Source organism: Plectrocnemia conspersa, unplaced genomic scaffold, assembly GCF_051122295.1.
Source record: "Plectrocnemia conspersa isolate PC_06_02 unplaced genomic scaffold, ASM5112229v1 ptg000005l, whole genome shotgun sequence".
Taxonomy (NCBI): domain Eukaryota; kingdom Metazoa; phylum Arthropoda; class Insecta; order Trichoptera; family Polycentropodidae; genus Plectrocnemia; species Plectrocnemia conspersa.
In genome coordinates this window covers 16,715,238-16,737,994 of record NW_028277169.1, presented here as the reverse complement: position 1 = coordinate 16,737,994, position 22,757 = coordinate 16,715,238, and the positions used below count along the sequence as shown (strand labels likewise).

Sequence of the window (22,757 nt, the reverse complement as noted above, 5' to 3'; positions counted from 1 at the left end):
TTTGTTTTGTTATATATTTTTCGATCTACTATAAAATAAAATAAACACTATAAATACACAAATTGGTTTGATATATAATGACAAAGAGCGAAACATCTGTAATTATTAGTTTTCCTAATCGCTTCAAAAGTTTAATAACAGCTTAAACCCTGAGAGTATATATGCAATTAACCACAAATAAACTGTGATTATGTCAAATAGGACATCGTCTTTATACTTGTTTGTACACATATATCGTAGGTGGTTCTTCAGAAATAGTACACAAACATAACTTTGCTTAAATAACAAAGGAATAATTAAGTATTATGCTTTGTTTTCAATAAGGGGTGTCCTATATTTTTGTAGACCCTAAGGCAGTATTTCTAAAACATTTTAGGCCACGACCTAGATTATGTTTTGTTTGTTTAGGTATTGCTACTCAAACATTATATGATCGATGCAAATTAAAATAAAATTATATTTTATTGATACAAATATAAAATCTTATTATTGTATGCATTGACAATATTTTTTTATTTGCAGTTTTCTGTAAACTAATGCTTTTTGCTTTTTAATTGATTTCAACTAAATTGGACAAGAAGACTTTATGCCTACACTACACTCTCTGGAAGTTGGGCAAGGTTGACCAAGGACGGAGAATATAGTGGGTTACTTCGGTCGAGTTCGGTTCTGCTCGCTCTAAAATCTCTCGGAAATTGTCCGAGGTTACCGAGAACGGGAGGTAAAGTAGGGGTAATTCAGTCGACTTGGCCAACTTCGAGCGTTTCCGAACATTATCGGCATTATTTCTGAGTCAAAGTCGGAGCTGCTCTTTTGAACGCGAGCGGTGAGATACTTCCCCTTTCGCTCTCTCGCGTGTTAAGTGAGGAGAATGAGAGAGATAATGATATGGTGTTTTGCAAACTGAGATAGAACGAGTAACTCGGTTTAATTTCAGTATGCGGGTAGGCGTCTTATGGTTAACACGCATGTCGAGCGCTGCATCGTGGTCACGTGGTCAAGTTATAATACCACATGCTTATCGGGGACTTCAACAGACTCGTACTGACATCTTTGAATATTTTAGGGCACCAAAAGAGATTAATTATATTTTTGATAGTATATTATTTTAGCAGATATCGTTATTATATTTTCTTTCATATAAAATTAAATAATTAAAAAATAATTAGTGGTACTTGATTTTGCTAAAAAAAATCGTTTCGAATATTTTTATGTATTTTCCTAGATCGGTTTATATAAATGTCATACTATAACGAATTCTTATTTAGAATTGATGGCGACAAACTCTAAGATAGTTACAGATGTAGTGTTCTTATTCTGAAGTATCATTTTTATGCCATTTTTATGAATATTTACGACCGAAAAGTTTTCACTGATATTGTATTGGTGAGTGCCCACACAAACTTTCATCATTATCAGGAGCATAATTTTAATAATATGATAATTTAAAAATTGCGATTATTTGGCACATTTTTCGATCGCGCGCAAATTTGCTGGCTGTACGTGACAGAAGCTGCCGTATGAATGTCATTCACAATAACAAATAAAATAATTTAATATACTAAAGTTCTGTAATTTTCTATGGAATTGTAAACATCATATTTAAAAAAATAGTAGTTTCTATCTTACTATATATAACTCAACGTGCAATTATGCTATGCTTATGATATATTGCATTCATTGCATGATGTGCTTTTGTTTTAAACAGGCTCTTAAAAAGTCACGGATTAATTTTAATAAAAATATTTTTTTTTAATAAAAAAAAAATGCAAAAATTTTCAATTTCTTCAATGAATTCTTATGATTTAATGGAGTCACGAGGGTCCTTACAATTTTTCAAGGCATTAAATAATCTGAGAATAAATTCTTTTTCCGTTTTATGTATTTTTGATTTTGAAGAATAACTAAAAAAAGTCATTCTTTTTTTGACTGGCGAAAGGCTCTGGATTATGCAAACATCAATGTCTGGTTTTTTCGATTATATAATTAATATTTAATTATTCCTTGAAATTTTGAGCTTAGTTCAGAATTGATATTTTCCAATTGTTTTAACAAACAATATAAGGCCCGTACGGCTGTCAATAATAATCGTGAAAATATTGTCAATAACAGCTGTAGCTATTTTACAAAAACTATATAAAAAAATCTTATTGTGTTATCGAAAAAGAAAAATAGCCCTAAATCGTTTTGCATTCTGCCGATTCCCATGCGTATTTTTTTCTTATTAGAGCGGGTTTTTAGGTCACCAAAGCAAAGATAAAACCGCCGGCCGGTTAGATTAATAGAACATCACAAAAAAATTGTTGAGCATTCAAATACTTTCGATCTTTCGATAAAGTATGCATATTTTCAAACATTTGGCACGAAACCTTCAGAAAGGTTTCTTATCTGAGTGTCTTCTTTAATTACTTAAGCAAAAATTAAGCGAGTTCGAGTGTTAAAAAATTTTAAACATTTTCTTGTCATTCCGAGAGCCTTATTAAAACCTTCTAAGAATTATGCATATTAGGCATGCATCCGCCTTTACTTATGCAGAGTTATAAAACATTTAAAAAATATTCGTACAAATTTAATTTAGATAATAAAAAATGTTTCTCAAAAAAATACTCTTTTTGAAATTTGAAATTTTTCTCGAAAATAGTTCGAATATCATATAGTAGTGTTATTCAATTCCTATTGTGTATGGGAGATTGGAGTTAGTAATACATATATAATTATTATTTGGTACGATTATCACAAAGTAAGTTTTCTTTGATTTGGCTCACGGATGAATATTGTAATGAATAATCGCAATTAAATTGAGCTAGGTTTTGCATAGGCAAATTTAATTACTGCAAGCTGTACTAATAGTTTATAATTAATAAAAAAATACTAAGAAATTACTGACTTTAATATGACATCCCACAAACGTTTACAATTGTTTTACCATATTGAAATATTTAAAATAAATAACATTAGGAAAACAATATTAAATATATTAGTTTTTTACGATTATGGGTGGTCGTGATACATCTTCAACCGATAGATTCTGAATTATGTTATGAAATACTCTAATAATTGTATTACTAATGTGGCAAATATTCGATTCTGCAGTAAGCAGGTGAAGAGGTTGAAATGTATACCTTTAGATTATAGGGAAAACGGTATAAAATCTAAAATCTGAATATTATGAAATGCCTTAATAAAAATATACACAAATGTTTATACATGTATATATTTGCGCATAGTCAGATAAAAAAGTATATTTATATTAATTATAACATATAAATGACTACATACATTTAAAAATGTATTATATCACATAAATCAAACTAGTTCCTCGTAGTTATTAATGAATACATATTGTGTCTGGCGAGCTCATTAAGGAGCTGTATGACAAGAGTCTGTGAGCGCTGTCGTTCTGAATATAAAATACAGTAATAAAGGACGCAATTGCGACTATATAAGACAGAGAGCATTGACTCCACTTTCTAGAAACTTTGTAAAAAGTTTTATTGGGAAGACAGATAATTGTATGCAATATAATGCACATAATAATGTGTTCGAATTAAAATACGGATAGTTGGATATTAAATAAATTTTCGCTAAACTCTCTTTTGAACAATTAGGAGTACTTATCCTTGCCGGTATTCTAAACAATACAATGATTAAGATAATAAGGAATAAAAACAAAAGTTGTGATTTATTTTGGTTCAATCAATAATTTCACAGGTAGACAAAAATACAGTAAAATCAATCAGGCAGACAATCAAAAAATAAATATTTAGAAACACTGTTTTAAGACAACTTATGTGATCTAATGTATTACAAAAAATAATCTAAACTAGAAAATTATGTATGATATTGATTCTACATATCACAACTATTCTTACGCCTAATAATCGATTAAATACGTATAGGTTTGATATTTATAAAATACAACAATATTCTCTAACAGTTCATAGATATATAGAATTGGAAAAATGCCTTTAAATTGAATTATATATTATAAATTAATTATATTTTTGGTACGTAATACATGTTTGAAACTTTTAGTTAATTTATATTGAAATACTTACGCACTTCACGTTGCTTTTTCAAGGTGTACTTTAACTAAACACATATGCGTATGTACATCTGAAATTAACTTTAACCAATTAGCTGCTTCGATTATATATTATGCATATAATATTAACCTCTTCATAATATCTATACACACGCATGTCTTTACACGTGTTCCAAATTATAGATACTTCAGTGAAGAGTAATTAAAGCAATTAGACGTATTGCCCGTATGATGATAGATTATACAGGTACAAGTTCCAGAGTTCAATTCCAAAAATATCGTAATTCTGCAACGCTTATCGCCCAGGTATCGATTCCCTGAGATATTTGTGTAAAGTTACGCGTTTGACCTTATCGAAGGAACCTCTCCCTTTTGGTCACTTTATGTTTGTACTGTTACGCAACGACACGGCAACGATTCGTTAAACGCTAACGTTGAAAATATCGTATTTGTATCGGAAAAATATCAAAGGGATTCGATAATAAGCAAAAGATTTCTATGGCGTATATACTCATTCTATTAATGGTTGTTATTCGATTTATTTATCGCTTCAAATACTTTTTAATGAATTTACGCTTTGAATGCAAAGTTATTATTGTAAAAAGTGTTTTTGTGTAGAGAATTTTACGTTATATTACATTATCATTATTGTGCGATTACACAGTTGAACTTGTATAAGCTTAAAAGTTTAGAGCACATTTACACACCTTCAGGAATTAGTGAAAGTTGTTTGTTGCTTGGTTTGGTGGTGATTAAAAGTTGGAAAACTTAGAATGCTTCAAGAGATGTGCAAACAACAAAGAGAAATATTTTTATACGTTTAAACAATACGATTTAAAGATATAATACTTAAAAATAAAAAAAAATATTCGTGCTAGATTCTAAAGTAGTTTTTTATTACATGATATCATCATCAGACTATAGAAAAAATATATTAGCATACAATGCACATTCTAAATCTAAAATTATAATTCCACTAATAAATAATCTAACAACCAGAATTATTGTATTTTTACCCTTTTGGCGGACGTATGACAATTAGACACATGTTGAGCGGCTGTAGTAAAAGTTTATTGAAAGTTGTTACGATAGTTACGTAGTTACTTAATCGAATGATGTAATGGTTAGTGAACGAGGCCCCGTAGGCCGTCGTATTCTCGTCGTGGTCCGCCAATGAAAGTTGCCCTCGACGCCGTCACGTCAGTGTTTTGTGGCCAAAATAAATCGGCAATTTTTTCTTTGCGATCCTTGATCTAATCTCTGCAATAATCATTGTAGGTTTTTTATTGCTTATTCTTTGTATTGGTAGCATCGTACTTTATAGTTGTTTTAATATTATTTTCATTGTATCTTCTCCTTTTAATTCCTATCTAAAACAATCTTCAAGTAAATATTAAAAAAAAAAAAAATGTATTTTTAATATATATATATTTATATTTGTTGTCTAGTTGCATATTCTAAAATATTTAATTAAATATGTGATATTGTTAAACAAATAACGCTTGAAAAATATTAACGAGATTTTAATCTATTTTCGGTATATAATATATAGAGCATTTAAGATTGGTCACCCACTATATTTGCACGATGGCAATGGTTGCAAAAAGTAATAAAAAAAACGCATAACTTTTAACGGTCATTTGATATTCGGTATAGACAGGCTTGCCGAGAGGAGGGGAGAAAGGGGACACATTCCCGGGGTCCGTTCTCTTTAAGGGGCCCAATCATAGCTAAAATATATTTATAAAAAAGTAAAAACCGAAAACAAATCTGAACTAAACTAGTTGTTTAAGATGTAAGGTAGGTTCGGGTAATAAAGCCTGTCGGGTAATAAGGCCTAAGTAATAAAAATCCAATTTATGCTTGTTTAAATCACTCAAGGTTACAAACATAAGTAGCTAACACTCAAAGATGGCCCTTCAAACGTGTCACGACAGGATAGCTCGCGCGATTTCGCCAGTGCGTCGTCGTTCATTGTGGGAAGCGGTTGCGCAACACGAATAACAAAAAATCGTCCGTTACAAACGTAAGTATTTTTTGAAATATTTCACATAATTATGTTATTTTACATTATAGATTTCTATCATTTCATACTTTTATGACCTTAGAAGTTTAAATTATAATATCATGATCCGAATAATATTATTTTTATTTTTCTTTACACATGTTGTCGGTTGTTATTAAGGCCTACAAAATTTGATCGTAGGCCTTATTATCCTCCTTTTTGTATCAATATCACAGCTTTAGTTAGTGTCTTTTTTAAAATGCAAGGAGTGTTATAAAAAGTAATGACAACTGTTTATTGTTTTTTTTAGTGACAGCAATCACAATGCCTCCCAAACGAGCATTGTGGTCTGAAAATGACTTGGTGTCGGCTGTTCGAGCGGTAGAAAGAGGAATACTGAGCACCTATAAAGCTGCTGAGAGGTATAAAGTACCCAGAAGAACCATTAGAAATCATCTTCAGACCGGCAGTTTAAAAAAAACACTAGGTCGAAAATCCATACTCAGTGACGACCAGGAAACTGAACTTGTAAGCAGAATCTTAAGGTTCGCTGAAATTGGATTGCCTGTGACACCACTGATTCTCCGACGCTTGGTCTTTAAATTTTGCGAACTTAATAACATCAATCATAAGTTCAACCCATCTCATAAAGTTGCTGGTAAAGATTGGTTTAATGCATTCATGAAAAGACATCCAGAAATATCTAGAAGAAAAGCTCAATTCATAAACCCTGCCAGAGCTCAAAAGCTTAATAAATTTATTGTTGATGATCACTTCAAGCGACTGAGTGAAGTTTATGATAATTTGGACTTGAAAAGTCATCCTGAAAGAATTTACAATATGGATGAGAAAGGTTGCCGTCTAACGAACCATCATCAGCAAACTGTTTTAGCAAAGAAAGGAGCTAAAAGAGTGCACTTACAGTCTTCAGAACACGCTGAAAGTGTCACAATCGCCGGATGTATAAATGCACTTGGCATTGCAATACCACCAATGATCATTTTCAAAGGTAAACGACTGAAACCAGAGTTATATGACAACATTCCACCGGGAACATTAGTTCAAAAATCTACAAAGGGTTATATGACCAATGAACTTTTCAAGGATTTCTTGAAACACTTAGCCCGGTACAAAAGTACAGGAAAGTGCCTTTTAATATTTGATGGAGCAGCCTGTCACCTAGACCTATCCATAGTTGAAGTTGCCGATTCACTCGATATATCATTATACTGTTTACCATCAAACACCACTCATGAACTCCAACCGCTTGATAAAGCCGTCTTTCGATCATTTGAGCACCATTGGGATGCTGAAGTTTTAACATTTATGGAACAAAACCCAGATAAAAAACTCACTAAGGCAAGATTTAATATTATTCTCTCAAATGTGTGGTCGAAATCTATGACCCATAATAACATTATAAGCGGCTTCAGGGAAACTGGTTTGTATCCATTGAATCCACAGGCTATTCCAGAAACAGCTTTTGCACCATCTTTACTGACAGAGGCACCAGCTCCTCCTGTATCTGACGATGTTAACAAAGAAAATTCGCCATATCTCGTCTACCCTAGGCCACCAACATCGGGACCATCAACATCAAGAATTGGAGAAGAATTAATTGGTCAAACCCCAAACAAACGTCCTGGAAGGTTTTACCCTATGGTTTACGGTAGTTCTAGTTCGGACGATGATGAAGATCATGTGCCTCTCGCTGAAATAAAAAGAACAGTATTTAAGCAGCTTATGCCTACACCAGTCAAAAATACTGAAAAAACACCAATCGTTAGGAGAAAAGCCTTAAATTATAGGGGAACTCCAGTCACTAAAAATATGTTTGACAAAAACAAAGAAGAAAAGAAAATAATAAGGACATCGAATCTCAAAAGTAGAAGTGGTACTAAGCAGAAACAAGTGAGCTGGTATTGTCATGGTTGTGAAGAGGATAAGATGGCAGATATGAGGCAATGTGCTAAATGCGGCAAGTGGTATCACGAGGAGTGCGTTGGTTTGTCAGCAGATGATACGGACACTTTTGAGTGTCCTGATGGCTGTTAATCAAAGGAATTTGTTGCTTTTTTAAGACTTCATGCATGATTAATGCATATCTATGATTATTGATCATAATTACCAAATATAAGATGCATATTTTGATTATTATAGTATGTTAAAGCCTTAGGCCTAATTACCCGACCATAGTATAATAAGGCCTAAAGATAGAGTTTTACAAAATGTTTAATTTTGTTTTTGTTTACGGCAAAAGTTGCCATTTTTTGTTTTTATTTTATAGTAATGTATCTATAGGTATACTTTACATTAAAATTAGTTGATTTCGATATATAGTTTTTATTTTATTTCAAATCTCCCTTAGCTAGGCCTTAATGCCCGCACCTACCTTATGTACTGATGTACATATATCATATATAATTTCCTTTAGCTCTTTTTATGGATATAAGAAATAAAAGGAACGGAACATTTCCTTCAAAAGCCCCCACATTCTAGGAAGTACAAACAAAATAAACATTAATCAAAGAGACTGATTTTTTGACGCGGCTACATTTGTGTTAAAATGTGTTTGCAAATTATTGTTAACTCGATTGCTTTTTAAGCCTTTAAAAGATATTAGATTAGGAAATATTCAACGAATGAGAATTAGTAGAAGTAAATTTAGGTATTCGATCTAAATTTTTAGATCGACACGATTTTAGTGCTTTTGACGTGAATTTTTGCCATCTGAGAAGTGATAATTATTTTTGCGTCCTCCTATTGACCAGAATTCGGTTTGAATATACTTTGACCAATACTCTCATATTAAAATGTCCGTATAAATATCGCTAAGAATTGCTATCATATTTTGAATACAGTATAATATCCAAGTGCAGACAAACTATGGAGCAATTTTTCTTCCGCTTACACTATTTCCCCCTGAGAGATGAGTTGGCTTAGTTAATATTTTGGTATTTTTCAACATTTGTAACATTTGACTAGCGAGTGTGCGAATACCGGACCCTCAACTTTTTGGGTTTTAAATATAATTTTTGCTTCGTTCTGAATTTTTTTCAATATTTAAAAAAAATTAGTGGTCTAAATTAAACATTATTATTTAGGATTTTCAATGATAGACAAAATGGCTGTGCTTGATTCCTTTAAATATTTAATTTCTGTTAATATTTGTTTTAAACACATTTTTATATAAAATGTCTGTATTCAAATTTAAATTGATTTGTTTATTTTATGCCATTTTTAATATAATATAATAGCTGTCTTTATTTTCTTTATATATTTAATAATAATATTATTGATATTTCTACATAATTTTACACATAAATATATACATATACTTTTATTTAATACAAATTTTTTTTTAATGCACACATTGTTGCACCAGTACTATGGACTTCTATTGACATCAATGGTTTATTGAGCATTTTGTGAGACTCGAGGAGGTCATATTTAAAAAATAATTAAATAAAATATATCGTTAGAGAAAGTAAAAAAATTAAAATAGAAGATTTGGGTTTTATATATTGGTTTTATTTTCGTCATGTCGCTCGCATACAATTTTGATGCATCAGTGTACATGTGAAAAAACTTCCGGATTGCGAGAAATTGCCGAATTTTTTTTATTACTTTGTTTCAATGAAATTTGGTTAAATCATATATGTTTGTTTTAAGGAATTCAATGAAAAAAACAATAGATTCAACCCATATGCGTTTTTCCTTTGTTATGATCGTTGAATTTCTGTTTTTACGGTTGCTATTTTTCTGTGCAGTGTTTTTTAACAAAGAGCTAGTGGTATTTATATTATTACAATTATTTTTTCTATAAATGGAGGATGGTTTTGAGAAGTAGATAGATTGATATATGATGATAAAGAGATCATTTCTCTGAGAATGCACACTACATTTTAATTTATTTTAAGCTTAGAACCTAAAGTATAGTGATGTGTTAATTTTAAAAACAATTAAATTACTATGAATATCAGGAAAAAAGAATAACAACGCCTGTAAAATATATGTGATTTTAATGTAGTCACTTACCATATATAATATATTGCATCGCAATAAATGTGTTATATTTTAAAAATTCGTGAAAATAAAATTAAAAAAATGATTAAAGTTGTTGCAAGTGTTTATTTTATGCTTATTTTTAATACTTAGTAGACCCACCCTTAGATGTAAATACAGTCGTAACCATTTTTGGCAAACTATCAATTAATGACTTGCTGGTGGATGGAGTCAATTTTTTACATTCCATCTGCAAATTTTCTTGAAGCGCAATTGTGTAAGGCATCCTTTCATTTAATTTTGCTAGAATTTAGGTCTAGTAATTCAGTAGGCCATTCTAAAAGCGTCAAATCTGTTGACAAAACCCCTGCCACTGTAGCGTGGTCTGTGCTTAGAAATATTTTATAGTGGGAATCCATTAAAGTGGATTCCAACATTGAAATAGAAATGTCAGTATTCATACTACCCTCGCAAATGTACAGGTTTCTTACCCCCACTGCAGCCATGTAACCGCAGACCATAACGCTTCCGCCATATTATTTGACTTTGGGTACTATTTCTCCGACTCTTCGACGCACGTATGCAGTTTTCTTTCGTTTTCTTTCAATTATTAGCTTTGATTTGTAAGAACCACATTCATTGAACCGTTTCAAGGTATTTTGGACAGCGTGTTGTGAACAATTACTGTGTTTACTAATTTCCAATAAATTCAGTCAATATTATGCTCTTTTTTAGCTTAACATAATTCACATTTTATTTGCAATTTTTTCTTATACAATATTCAATATTAATTATTAAATAAAAAAAATAGAACGACAAATAAATGGCGAAATCACGTAACGGTCACTTAAGCGAGACTGAGCAATTAGACCTGTAATACATTTTAAAAACTCAAGTGAGCAATGAAAAACGACAAATTCTTTTGTATAATAATCAGAATTACGGTTAAAACTACCCGCTAAAATATTTCGGTCAGACTATGCACTTGTAAAGAGTTACACACCATTTTAAACGGTGCCCCACTGTTATGGTCAAGGCTGCAGTTTCAGATGAAATTGGGGATAACAAATAAAAATTTAAAAAAACTTTAGTTACGTAAATAAATTCAATATATGGCAGCTCTTAGCAGCAAATAAAACATGTAGATATTATGAGTAATGTTTTTAATAATTTTTAATGCATAACATTTCGCATAAAATATGACGCAACGGTGGGTAATTTTTATATTTATTTGTAGCATAGAAGGGGTTAACTTGTACCTATAAATTTTTATTAAAAAAATTATAATACGATGTTAAAAAATGTATAAAATTCCGTTTTTGTCATGAGGCCCGGAATCAATGCTTTCCCAGGGTCTGGGTTCCGAGTGTAGATATAAATACTTCTTTATACTATGTTCGCTAAAAAGTAATTAGCATCAAAATTTGATCCCTTGTCCTCGTATATTGTAATTGCTTGACCAAACATTCACATACAATACATATAATAGCACAATATACGAAACGGTAATAATGATTGATCGTAAATCTGTACACACACAATACGCCTCGTGCGATATCATTACGTTTAACGTATCGACCCAGATTTATTGTTTGGCAGTGAAATTTAATTCAACAGTATATTACACGGACAATTAACTTTAAACCTTTCGTTTACAGCGCGTTGCACATAAGCAGTCTATCCCTCGCTCGAAATAATATGTTTAGACGTCAGCCATAATGACTGAAGACATGTTTTTAATTGGAGTGACAGGCGATGATTTGACGTGTTTTATAATATATATATATACTATCGGTCATTTTAGCCGACGTGTGTTGTATCTAATGTTGAATTCATAAAGCGGAAGGAAATTGGAGTGGGTTTTAATTTTCTTATTATTCCATTAAAAAACCTTACCAAAAACTAACATATAGAAATATAAATATTGAATATAGACTATATAGACTATATGCTTCATTAAAAAAATAAATTTTTAACACTTTCGCCGCGACGCTTGTTTAACAAGAATGTTCCCCTAGCGCTGTTGATATTTAATCGGACTAGATTTCATTCATTAATTTCACTGTTATTATAGGTGTTTATATGCTCGAAATAAATAAATAACATTTTTGATCATACTATCAATAACATGACACAAATAAAATACTAATGTTTGATACGCTGAGTGCAAACAATAGCGGTCTAAACAAATATGAATTTATACTCACATAAGCACGCAAACACGCACTTATTTCACATTTATATATTTCATTGTCTTAACCCGAATAATAATAATGAAATCGGTAAATATTAAGTCGAACTGTACAAACATGGTATTTAAATCTTATAGCTATTGACAGCAATCTCCTTTTTGTTTCGTTTAAACACATATAGTGGGCTTCGCGCTAGTGACTTGACTTGTCTACCTTCGCGTTGAAAGGGTTAAAATACGGATAAATGTAAATCAAATTAGCATTTATAAAGCTGCTCTGAAACACAGACGTGTCACTGGAAATGTAGAATTTTGAGCTATTGATAGTTTTTTTTATACATTTGATATAATATAATATCTATCAAAGCATATTATTTGTTATTATTAAATTTGGCAAAAATATATTAACTTTGAAAAACATGAGATTTTTAATAAATATTCGCTTTAATATTTAAACTATGTATGTTTCATGGTATGTACTTTATTGAATATAAAATTAATTTATTTAAGAGTACACATATTAAAAATGCAACAGAATAAAAAAATATCGAACAATGTGAGTTGGCATCTAAGATAAAAAATTCAATATGACTATGTTAGAAAATTTTGCAATTTAATACTTCACTAGATAAATAAAAAGGACAATCTTACTTTTTTGCATATCTATTTATTATCGAGTTTAGTTAAATTTTTACTCTTGATACTATTATGAATGGTTTTTGTAATATATAAAATGTTAGATTGAATGCAAATACATATATAATACATATTATACTTAAAAATACTCTTATAATATATTGTATCTGAAATTAAAAAAAATATTGCTTAGTCTTGTAACGAGTTTATTTATGATAATATATTAATTTTACTACTAAATATTAAATATTTAATATTTTTTATTTATCATAGTTACAATCTATTTATCGGTTAACCTATATTTATACTATACTTTTATTCATGTGGAATCGTCAAATTGTTTCGTTCTCCGCTGACCTTTCAACTGGAATAATGCTGGTATTACATATGTACATATATATTATTGTTCGTTTTTTTATATCTCATTTATGATATGGTATTGTCAAAAATGTTATGATAAGAATTTTGTATAGCAAATAGAATTGCGAGATTATAAATAAAAAATGTGAAATTGGGGAAACATACATAGATGCAAATATATTATTCGTATCTTCAATTTTACAATCCCGTAATATGAATATACACTATTATAATTAGTAGAAGGAGAGGGTCAATTTAAGGAAATATTTTTGTTATTTTACATTCAAAATAATATTTTACTGAACAATATTTGTTCCTCTGCCTAGTGGAAAATTGCTCACAGTCAATTGCACCGAACAATAATTCGTTCACTTAGGTATGCACCACTCGGTATTCCGTTCGAACGACGCAGTGAATCGCGTCATTGCCTTTAATTGAATAATACTGAAGATACATAATACTGGACATATGTCAAATATATAGAGTGCAAATATTTTTTTATGATAGTTTGACAGTAGGTGCAAAACAGATCCTAAGCTTTGTTGATATAGATAATAAAAAGAAAACTTTTAACTCGTCAGAAACAGCATAATTGTCCATTTAATGCTGTCAGTCATTCCAGATAGATTAGCCAAATGCTTTACAACGGTCTGTAAAAATTCTGTAAATGTTACTGTAGAAAAAGACAGCACATTACGATTCGAAAGGAAAAGTTGTCAGGTTGTTGTATCGCATCTTGTTCAAGCTACATGAATGATAAACGTTTAATTTTATTTCTAAATCATCATAATTGACTGTGAAAAGTAAAGCCTGAAACGAACTTGCTTCTAATAACATATCGTGAACTTTTTCTTAGACACAAGAGAGTTCATTTGAGCTCGAAACCATGCAGAGCTACGCTGATCAACCATTACTTTATATAAATTAGTTTTTTCTCTGTAAAAATAAATCTAATCTCAAAAATATACACACGTTTAAATAAATTGGACAAAAGTGATTGAGGTAATCAATCAATGACAATGGGTTAAATTTTAATATTTGCATCTAACTAGATTTCCATTAGGCCAGAATAGCGACGGGTTCTAATCCCCACAACAGACTCGATTTTTTTATTATTAAAAATACCGTACCCATAAGCAAAGTATTATCTGTTGATTGTATGCTAAAATATTAGCTTATTAGTTACTAACGTATTGGGATAACGCCTGCTATGTTACAATGGAGGACTCAAACCAAAATATCTATCTATAAAATGCCAGATTATTTATTATTTTATAAAAATTTTTAAACAATGGTATATAGGTTTCAGGAATATTATCATGAAATAAAAAAGTCTGTTCCTATTATTATGCTCCCTTAAATGACATTTCTAAAATAAAGAAAAAAATAAATAAATTATCAATTAACGATTTTTGATAACACACTTACGTTTTTTTTTACTTACTTTAGACTTTTTACATATGCATATAATATACTAGGTAATAAACTAATTTAATAAATAGCAGAATATATGTATAACCAGAAAGAACACACAGTTTATAAGGTCTTACCTTCGTGTTTATGAAAGATTTTATTTAGAGCAATTTTGTGAAGCGAAGGGATTTTTTTTACATTACTTTTAATAGAAAAAAATGTAAGTGATTTATAAACTTGTATATAAGTAAAAACAGACGATAATTTTACTGATATCTAATGAATTTTTAATGTTTCAATAGAAATATTGTAAGATAGGTCAACAATCAAAACTATGACCGAAATTCTAAAAAAATAGTTATGTAGTAAAACCTCTTGTAATCGTAATATATTCAAAATATATCTAATTCTCTGCAACTACTAAATTCTCATTAGGTTATCCACGTATCTTAATGGTAGGAGTAAAGTGGCATTATTAAGTAATTTTCACATAAAAGTAGAGTTAGCAAATTTACACTAAACCCGACGGTTTTATGACAGTCCGTATTTAGTTTGTAAAGGTTCCTCTGCCGCATCCTTTTTCTGGGTAAAATAGACGTATCTCGTGTTTCAAACAAAGGAAACCGTATTTGTCCTTGAACATCATCGATAAATCGGAATTAGTTTGTCCTGTGTATTATATCGTAAGGAAGCGCCTATCAAAGGACCAACAACGTCAACAATCACCTACGAAGGGTCAATTCAAGTGTGCTCATTGACACTCTCAATTTAACGCGTACGTGACCGCAACCAATTTACATACGAGATTATCTTCATTCAGCGCCGTTCAAACGTGGAAAATTCGATTGGAGAATAATGCAAGGGTGTGTACAATCAAGTCAATCACAAAAGCCAGCTCAACCGAAAACTCCTACTCTATAAATAAATATATATACATACAAGAAATAGTTGAAAAGTATAGACATTTTAAATTGTCTCGTAATAAATTAACGTTTTTCCTTGTAATTTCTGACTGCTTTAGATTCACATCACAAATTTTCCACATGTTGCCTGTTCATAACGTCATTGTCAAAAAGTTAGCGAGCAGTTTCTTTTTTCGCGCGGAAGAAACGGATCACTTAATAAACTTTGAAGTGGGTGGGATTAGGAATTGACCCTTTCGGAAGAGGAAGAGTTACCAATCGAGTAAAAATAGCTGGCTTCTCTTTTTGCTAGCCCACGATATTAACTTTTTGAATATCCCTCATATATTTCCAAATATGAAACATATTGTTGCGATATATTTTTTATAATAAAAATAGATATAGTGTTATGACATTTTATTACATTCAATAGATGAGTCGACGGTTATTTATTCGGTGATTGCACGCTTTTTCCTTTTTACTAAATCAGGAATTAATCTCGAGCCATATTCATGCCATCTTTAACATATAAAATAACTTGGGTTGACGTAATATAATTGGTTCCAGTAATATTGTGGCATGTAGTGTTTCTCGGTTTTGTTTGCCTCTTTTTTTGCGTTTCTTAAATTTTAATAATGTTGATCTTTTTCATATGCGTAAAAACAGATATTTTCCGATGTTGTATTATTTTATTTGTATGACATTTGACTAAAAATATATATAACGAACCTGTGGCATTTCGTAAGATGTAACTTAATTAAAATATATTCCATGTAAATAGAAAATGCCAATATACAACTTTATAAATTTAAATTTTAATGCTGGTTTCAACAAAAATGAGCATTGTTTCTTTATTGCTGGAACTACTAATAAGTAGATAATAGTAGATATAGCTTGTAAAGTATTAAAACATAATCATCATAAATTAGTTGATAAAGATAACCAAAGGCATCTTAAATTACTATTATTTATATTAAAACAATCGTTTAGTATTACAATGTATGTGTACATAACAACAATTGTAAAAATATTGTTTGCTACTATAAAAAAATGTATCTGTTATGTGAGATTTCTGCAAAGAAAGGATTAAAAGTCTGTATTTTTAACAAAATTTGGTGAAATTGTCATTGAAGCACCGATATAAATATCAACTATTGCAATAATCTCAGACATCAACACTAGAATGTGAATGTATAATCCCCTGCTCTCTACCGCTGAGCAACACCGCTCTCTCGCATTGTAAATCACGAGATAAAATCGAACTAGTAGTCATTACAATAGAAGTGTATTGATAATTATGAGTAAATATAATTTCTATATCTATATAAATTTAACTCGTTGAAACTGATATTTATGTATACACATAGTTTATTATATTATATAAATTTATCGGTTAATTATAACATACTTGCGAGTGCAACAACTCCACCTGCTTAGAATTGTAAATCAATATATAAGCATCTTTGTATTATAAGTTTATCTTGAACCTATAAAATATATTATTATTTTCATTATTCATTCTTTATTGAGTTGTTTTAAATTATTTATTAGCTATTATTTAAAATCTTACTATTTTTATTATTGTGATGTAATTTATTTTACATTACCTGTTATATTGATGAGCTATGTAAATATACTTTATTTTAAATTTAATTCAAAGCCTCTTTGTCTCGAAATGGAATGTCTTGCAAATAATCTTGCAAATTCTTTTCGAGATAACTTTTATTATTTTAAGGTTTATATTGTTTCTTCTCTTGTAACAACTCTCCAACGATGGATCAGGCAGTAATTGCCACCGTAAAAGCTCCAAGACAGGCAGTATAAGCTAAAAATGGGGATAGCAAACTTCATTGAGAGGAATTTTCGATGAAGCAAAGCGTGTAAAAGCGTAAAACGGGATATTAGATTATGCCAATATCAATACAGATATAAGAGAGTCATAAAAAGCTTTAGAGTTTTAATTTTATTAAATACTTTTATCAAGTATGTTTTTTATAATTTAATTTATTAATATATATATATACATTAAAGGATCTTAGGATAGGACTATTATTCGCAATTTAAGAATAATATTATTAATATTGTTTATTTATTTTCAATTAATACTATGAGTCAATATTTCTCATGCATATTTATATTAATAACAAAGTTCACAAATTAAACTTAATATTAAAAAGCAATCGTAAGGAAACTAATATTGTTAGTGATTTTTTTTATCAATGCAATGCAACTATTGTGATATTTCCTATGTTTTTAGTATTAGTAAAATTTAAATAAAATAAACATTCTTATTAAAAATATTTTTTTAATGATGATAAAAATTAGTAAATGTTATTCATGATTAAAGCTAGAATGCAGACATGTAATTGTGATGGTTATTTTTTAGTACGCACAAAGATAAAAGCAACGCCAATTTCTCTTACTGCGCTATGGCGCTAAAAATTTTTCGGCGCAATTATTGCTTTAAAAAATATATTAATTGTTGGATTGCGTAGTATAAAATTACAATTGAACAAAGGTACTTCGTGCAACAAAAACACGCGAGAAATCGTCAATTCAGAACACCCAAGAATTTTTAAAACTATTAAACTCAAATTAGTTAGCAATTTATTAAGACGAACCAAGCAATTTATTGTCTCGTTCAGTATTATTACACCAAATTTTGTCATTATTAGTAAGCCACCACAATAGTTTCTCATATAAGTAAACACGGTACACAATTATGAATTTGATCTCATTACTTATATTAAAAGTTAAATTGATGTTACTTTATTAATATTTTAATATACGAAATTATTAAACATACATATATACGTTGTTAAATTTTTGTTGTAGTTTATTTTGTGATAAAATATGTTGTAGTGTATTTTAAATTGTATAACCACATATTTCCTATACTTTTTATAGTCTATAAGCTTTAATTTATTTTCGATGTGATTATAATAATAATCTACAGTCTGCACTTTGAATAATTAATTAAATTAGTCAATCGAAATTTGCGTTATATAAAATGGTCGTCACGAATTTTATTAATTTGTCAATAAATTTTTTCTCCAAGTATCATACGGTCAACTAATTTGCACTGTGTTTTTAATTCGATTGCCGTTTTAATTTGCACAATTTGGCAAATTCGTTTGTATGGCCTTTTAATTGAAATGACATTTACGTACTGCCGTTTTTTTTTTATTATTTTATAAATAGAAATTTAACTTTAATTGGAATATATGGAACACAGAATGCGATTCAAGTTATATAATGTGAAAAGTGCTCAAAGAGAAAAATGACAGTTCTCCCAAGCGAGCCAGTGAAAAGTTTAAAGCAGTTCAATTTTACAAGATTTCAAAATTATACAATTTTCATTTCATATTTCCGCAATGTGTTTTAACTTTTTTAACGCTCTTATAAAGAATTATTATTTGTAATAAAGGAAAACTTTCAAAGCAATACGTTGTATTTTTTGTTTGTATTATATCTCATATAAAAAATAGAGAAAAAAAAACTTGGGTGTTTGAGTGGTATCAAACGAAAAAATCAACCCTGGTACGAAAACACGGAAATTCCGTTCCTTTGTCGTCTCACACTATTGAAAATAGCGTTTCATTAGTTTGAAGGGTATTCCAAGGAATCATTTTACACCTACATCTGTTGATTGAATTTTCTTCATAACATTTCCTCTCTTTTCGTTAATTAAATCAGACTAGGATGTAGTATTTTTCGGATATTTTATATTATTTGTATGAAATGAAATTCATAAGAAGTTAGGTAATTCAAGTAAGAATTTATCTTCTTTTTTACATTTAAATAGACATAGAGACTATTTGAAATCTAATATAAAAATGACTTAATGAGATATGTAGTGAGTTTTAAAAAACATTTTAAATGCTATCCAAATATCTATTGTATAATTTTAATGCAGTAGATAATTGGATAACATTTCAAATATGTTTTTTAAAGCTCACTAGATATATCAAAACGTCATTTTTTATAAGTGTTTTCAATTGGCATCATGTTCATTTAATTATAAAAAATAACATAAATTCTTACTTAGATATAAGAGTATTAAATCTTATTAAGATATAGGAAAATAAAAAATATTTGAAATAATCTATATTAAACTTCTTTAAATCGATGTAATTATTTATAAAGATAGAAAATTTTACAGCAGTCTTTTAAAAAAAGCATTATAAAATTCGGGCCCAATTTTCCACATTCCACATGTTTATAAAATAATAGTTTTTGTTTAAGTAATGTGTACTTATTCTATCATATATAATACAAACTTTTAGATAAGTAATGTGTAATTTATAGACATTGTTTGCAAATAATTCGAATAAGATGTTTTTAAACACACACAGTGTCTTGAAAGTTCGATAATTATAGCAGCTTGATTAACGGCTCTTGCTAGCAGGTCAAACTTTTTAGGGAAACTTTCGCCAATTTAAACTTTATATTGTATGGGTTAAAGTGAGAGTGGTTTTCTAACGAGCGATTTACACATTATGAGTTTACCGAAATTTGCACATACTATATACATATAACCATAAACAAACAGAATCTTACCAATAGCAAAATATAAGATGCTTAAAAAGTATATATTGACAGTTTAAATATTTATTAATATTTTATAGTTAATTAAGATATATACATACATTAATAAGGTATAAACATACGTTTGACAATAAATATACATATATCACATTAATTATACAGTATTCATAATTAAATCAAAACTTTATACGAGCTCGCATATTATTTGCCTTTCAAGTTTTAATTAATTATTACTGTACGCGTTAAGCGTGAATTTTCTCATTATTTATTAAAATAATTCGTCTTATACTATTTTTAATAGGTATTCTACCCAATTTTGAATCACATGTCATATTATAATCTTATTCAGAGTTTTCTTTTCACGTTATATGGTACTTTGCTATTGATACACGAATAATAATATAATAGAAGTGTCGGGGGATTGACAGCTTGTTATATTTTTCTTAGAATCTAATGTAAAAGTGTATACATATATAGGTAAACATTTTTGTTTAAGGATATGTTTAAGGAAACACATTACGATTTTAAAATCTTATTGTATAACATTTAAAAGACTGTTTTATGACATAAAACAGTCATGGTAAATTTTATATAAAAAAATAATACAAATATGTTAAATCTAGTAGAATCATTAAAAAAGAAAATATTATTATATTGTGATATAATAAATTTTTTACCAATTTACAAATAATTATTTAGACCCCAAAATTTACGTGGCTTTTGGTTGTAATCTATTTATTAATGCTACATTATTTTAATAAGAATGCAATGAAAACCTCACATGTTTTATTAAATAATCATAATAAAACAACTCAGGAATATTTGACAAATCCAGTGTCACAAAGAGCAAGTAGCATTGAAATGTCTAAAAATAGCACTACCATCTTGTTCGAGGATCTGTCAGAAAATAAAGAGTACGTGGGTAAACTGCTAAGCATTTTTCTTGGGGGAAAAACCAGATAAATTCAAATGAACTTACTATTACATTTCAATGCCTCGATATGTATGATAATAAATTATTATTGTGTGTTTTGTCATAGCAAAAGCTTAATTGAATTTTATCTTTATGGCGAAAGGTTTTAGATACTGTTATTATTTTTCTTTTGAGCAATCAAATTGGGTTTTTATGGACTTTCTTAATATATACATCGAAATTGATTATTTTTTGCGATGTAATATGCAATTAAGCGTATATATTTTTAATTATTTTATCTGGCGATTTTATTTTATTCTGTTGAAATTAGCTGCAAAAAATAGTTTTTATAAAAAAAAATGTTTCGCGCATAACTATAAGCAACATGTGTTTGAGTATTTGCTATAGAATCGCTTTTCTTCTTTGAAGAGGTAATCATTTTATTAAAATGCTACTTACACGCTCCTACAAGTTTAGGAAAGTATTTAAAGCGAAATAAATTTGCTGTTCATTTTAAAGCTCTTAAAACTTTCTAATGCGCCAAAATAGTTAGGAGTAGTAAATTTAACTATCGGCGAGAATTTATAATCGTACAAAAGCACGCAAAACTATAAATCTGAAAAATAATTGCAGCATTATTAGTAAACATACTCATTAGCCTTTTTAGATAATAAATGGAGATATTGAACAAGCTTAAGAACCTTTGTTAAAATGTAGTATCTATTATTACTTGAAGGTCATCATGATACATTTCTACGTTCTTAAAAAAAATCTAACTTCGGTTTGTGTCACTTTAAAACTAAAGAACGTATCTGTGTTTTATTCATGCGTTGTAAATTGTTAAGTGGCAATCTTTTGAGACGATATTTCGTTCGCGTGTAAGCGTGTGTAATTTTCTAGCAATTATGTCAAAATTAAATTAACGACTCTAAGGGACATGCTAAAAGCGTTCTTAATCGTATATTTGACTAGTATTCAATTAGTAGGAAAATGTGTTTAAAAAATCTTATTACGTTTCACAGTGATCAGTAAAGCTGTATAATCAAAATAATTGCTTTGCATTCGGCGTGTGAAATAATTTGCCATACAAAATAATTGGATTTTCGGGGTTGGGTTTTAATTTTCGATATTAAAACACATTAAAAACGTACATGTGAAAACGTTTTAATTTCAATATTATTCGAAATTTCAGGAATTTATATCGAAATTTATATGTTTTTAGAAATTAAAATGGACATATTATTTTATGTTTCTAAAATGTATTATATATTCTATTTTATTAATGTAAATATTTTTTTAGTTTATGGAAATCTCCTTCGAGGCAGATTTTCTTGTTGCATAATTTTCTTTGTATAGATTTACTTTGTTAAAGGCAACGAAATGTTAGTTCAGATAAAAAGTCAACATGATAGTAAAAATAGAATATAAATGTTTAGCACTCGCATACGACGCTTATAGAAATAGATTTTGGAGATCTTATTAATGCTTTGAAATAAAATGTAAATATCGATAACTAAAATGTATTTATATTTTATGTTTTTTTTTGCCGTATAAAAATGATATTCAGTCGTCACAATGGTCCGGAAAAAGTTCCGAACTAAATCCGAACCGATAAAAAAAACCAGGCGTCAGAGAAATCGTCAGATTTAATAAATAAAAAAATAAATAAAAAGTCTGGCGTTCATAAAAGCACAAAGATAATAAAAAATATTTCAATTTAGCTTTTACTATAAATATAA

General features: G+C 29.0%; 2 protein-coding genes across 3 annotated transcripts in view; both read left to right on the top strand.

The window, feature by feature from the left end:
* Positions 1 to 22,757, top strand: part of CapaR (Capability receptor) — a 179,591-nt gene that overhangs the window by 5,697 nt on the left and 151,137 nt on the right. The gene's annotated exons all lie outside the window — the stretch shown is intronic.
* On the top strand, positions 5,917 to 8,429 carry LOC148234958 (uncharacterized). The gene is made up of 2 exons (XM_088186034.1): positions 5,917 to 6,071; positions 6,361 to 8,429. Exon 2 carries the CDS (start codon positions 6,375 to 6,377, stop codon positions 8,103 to 8,105), a length of 1,731 nt encoding a protein of 576 aa, XP_088042160.1. The 5' UTR covers positions 5,917 to 6,071; positions 6,361 to 6,374; the 3' UTR covers positions 8,106 to 8,429.

What these genes read in the sequence shown, in the direction of transcription:
- LOC148234958 (XM_088186034.1), top strand. Translation starts at nt 6,375, where the DNA reads ATGCCTCCCAAACGAGCATTGTGGTCTGAAAATGACTTGGTGTCGGCT.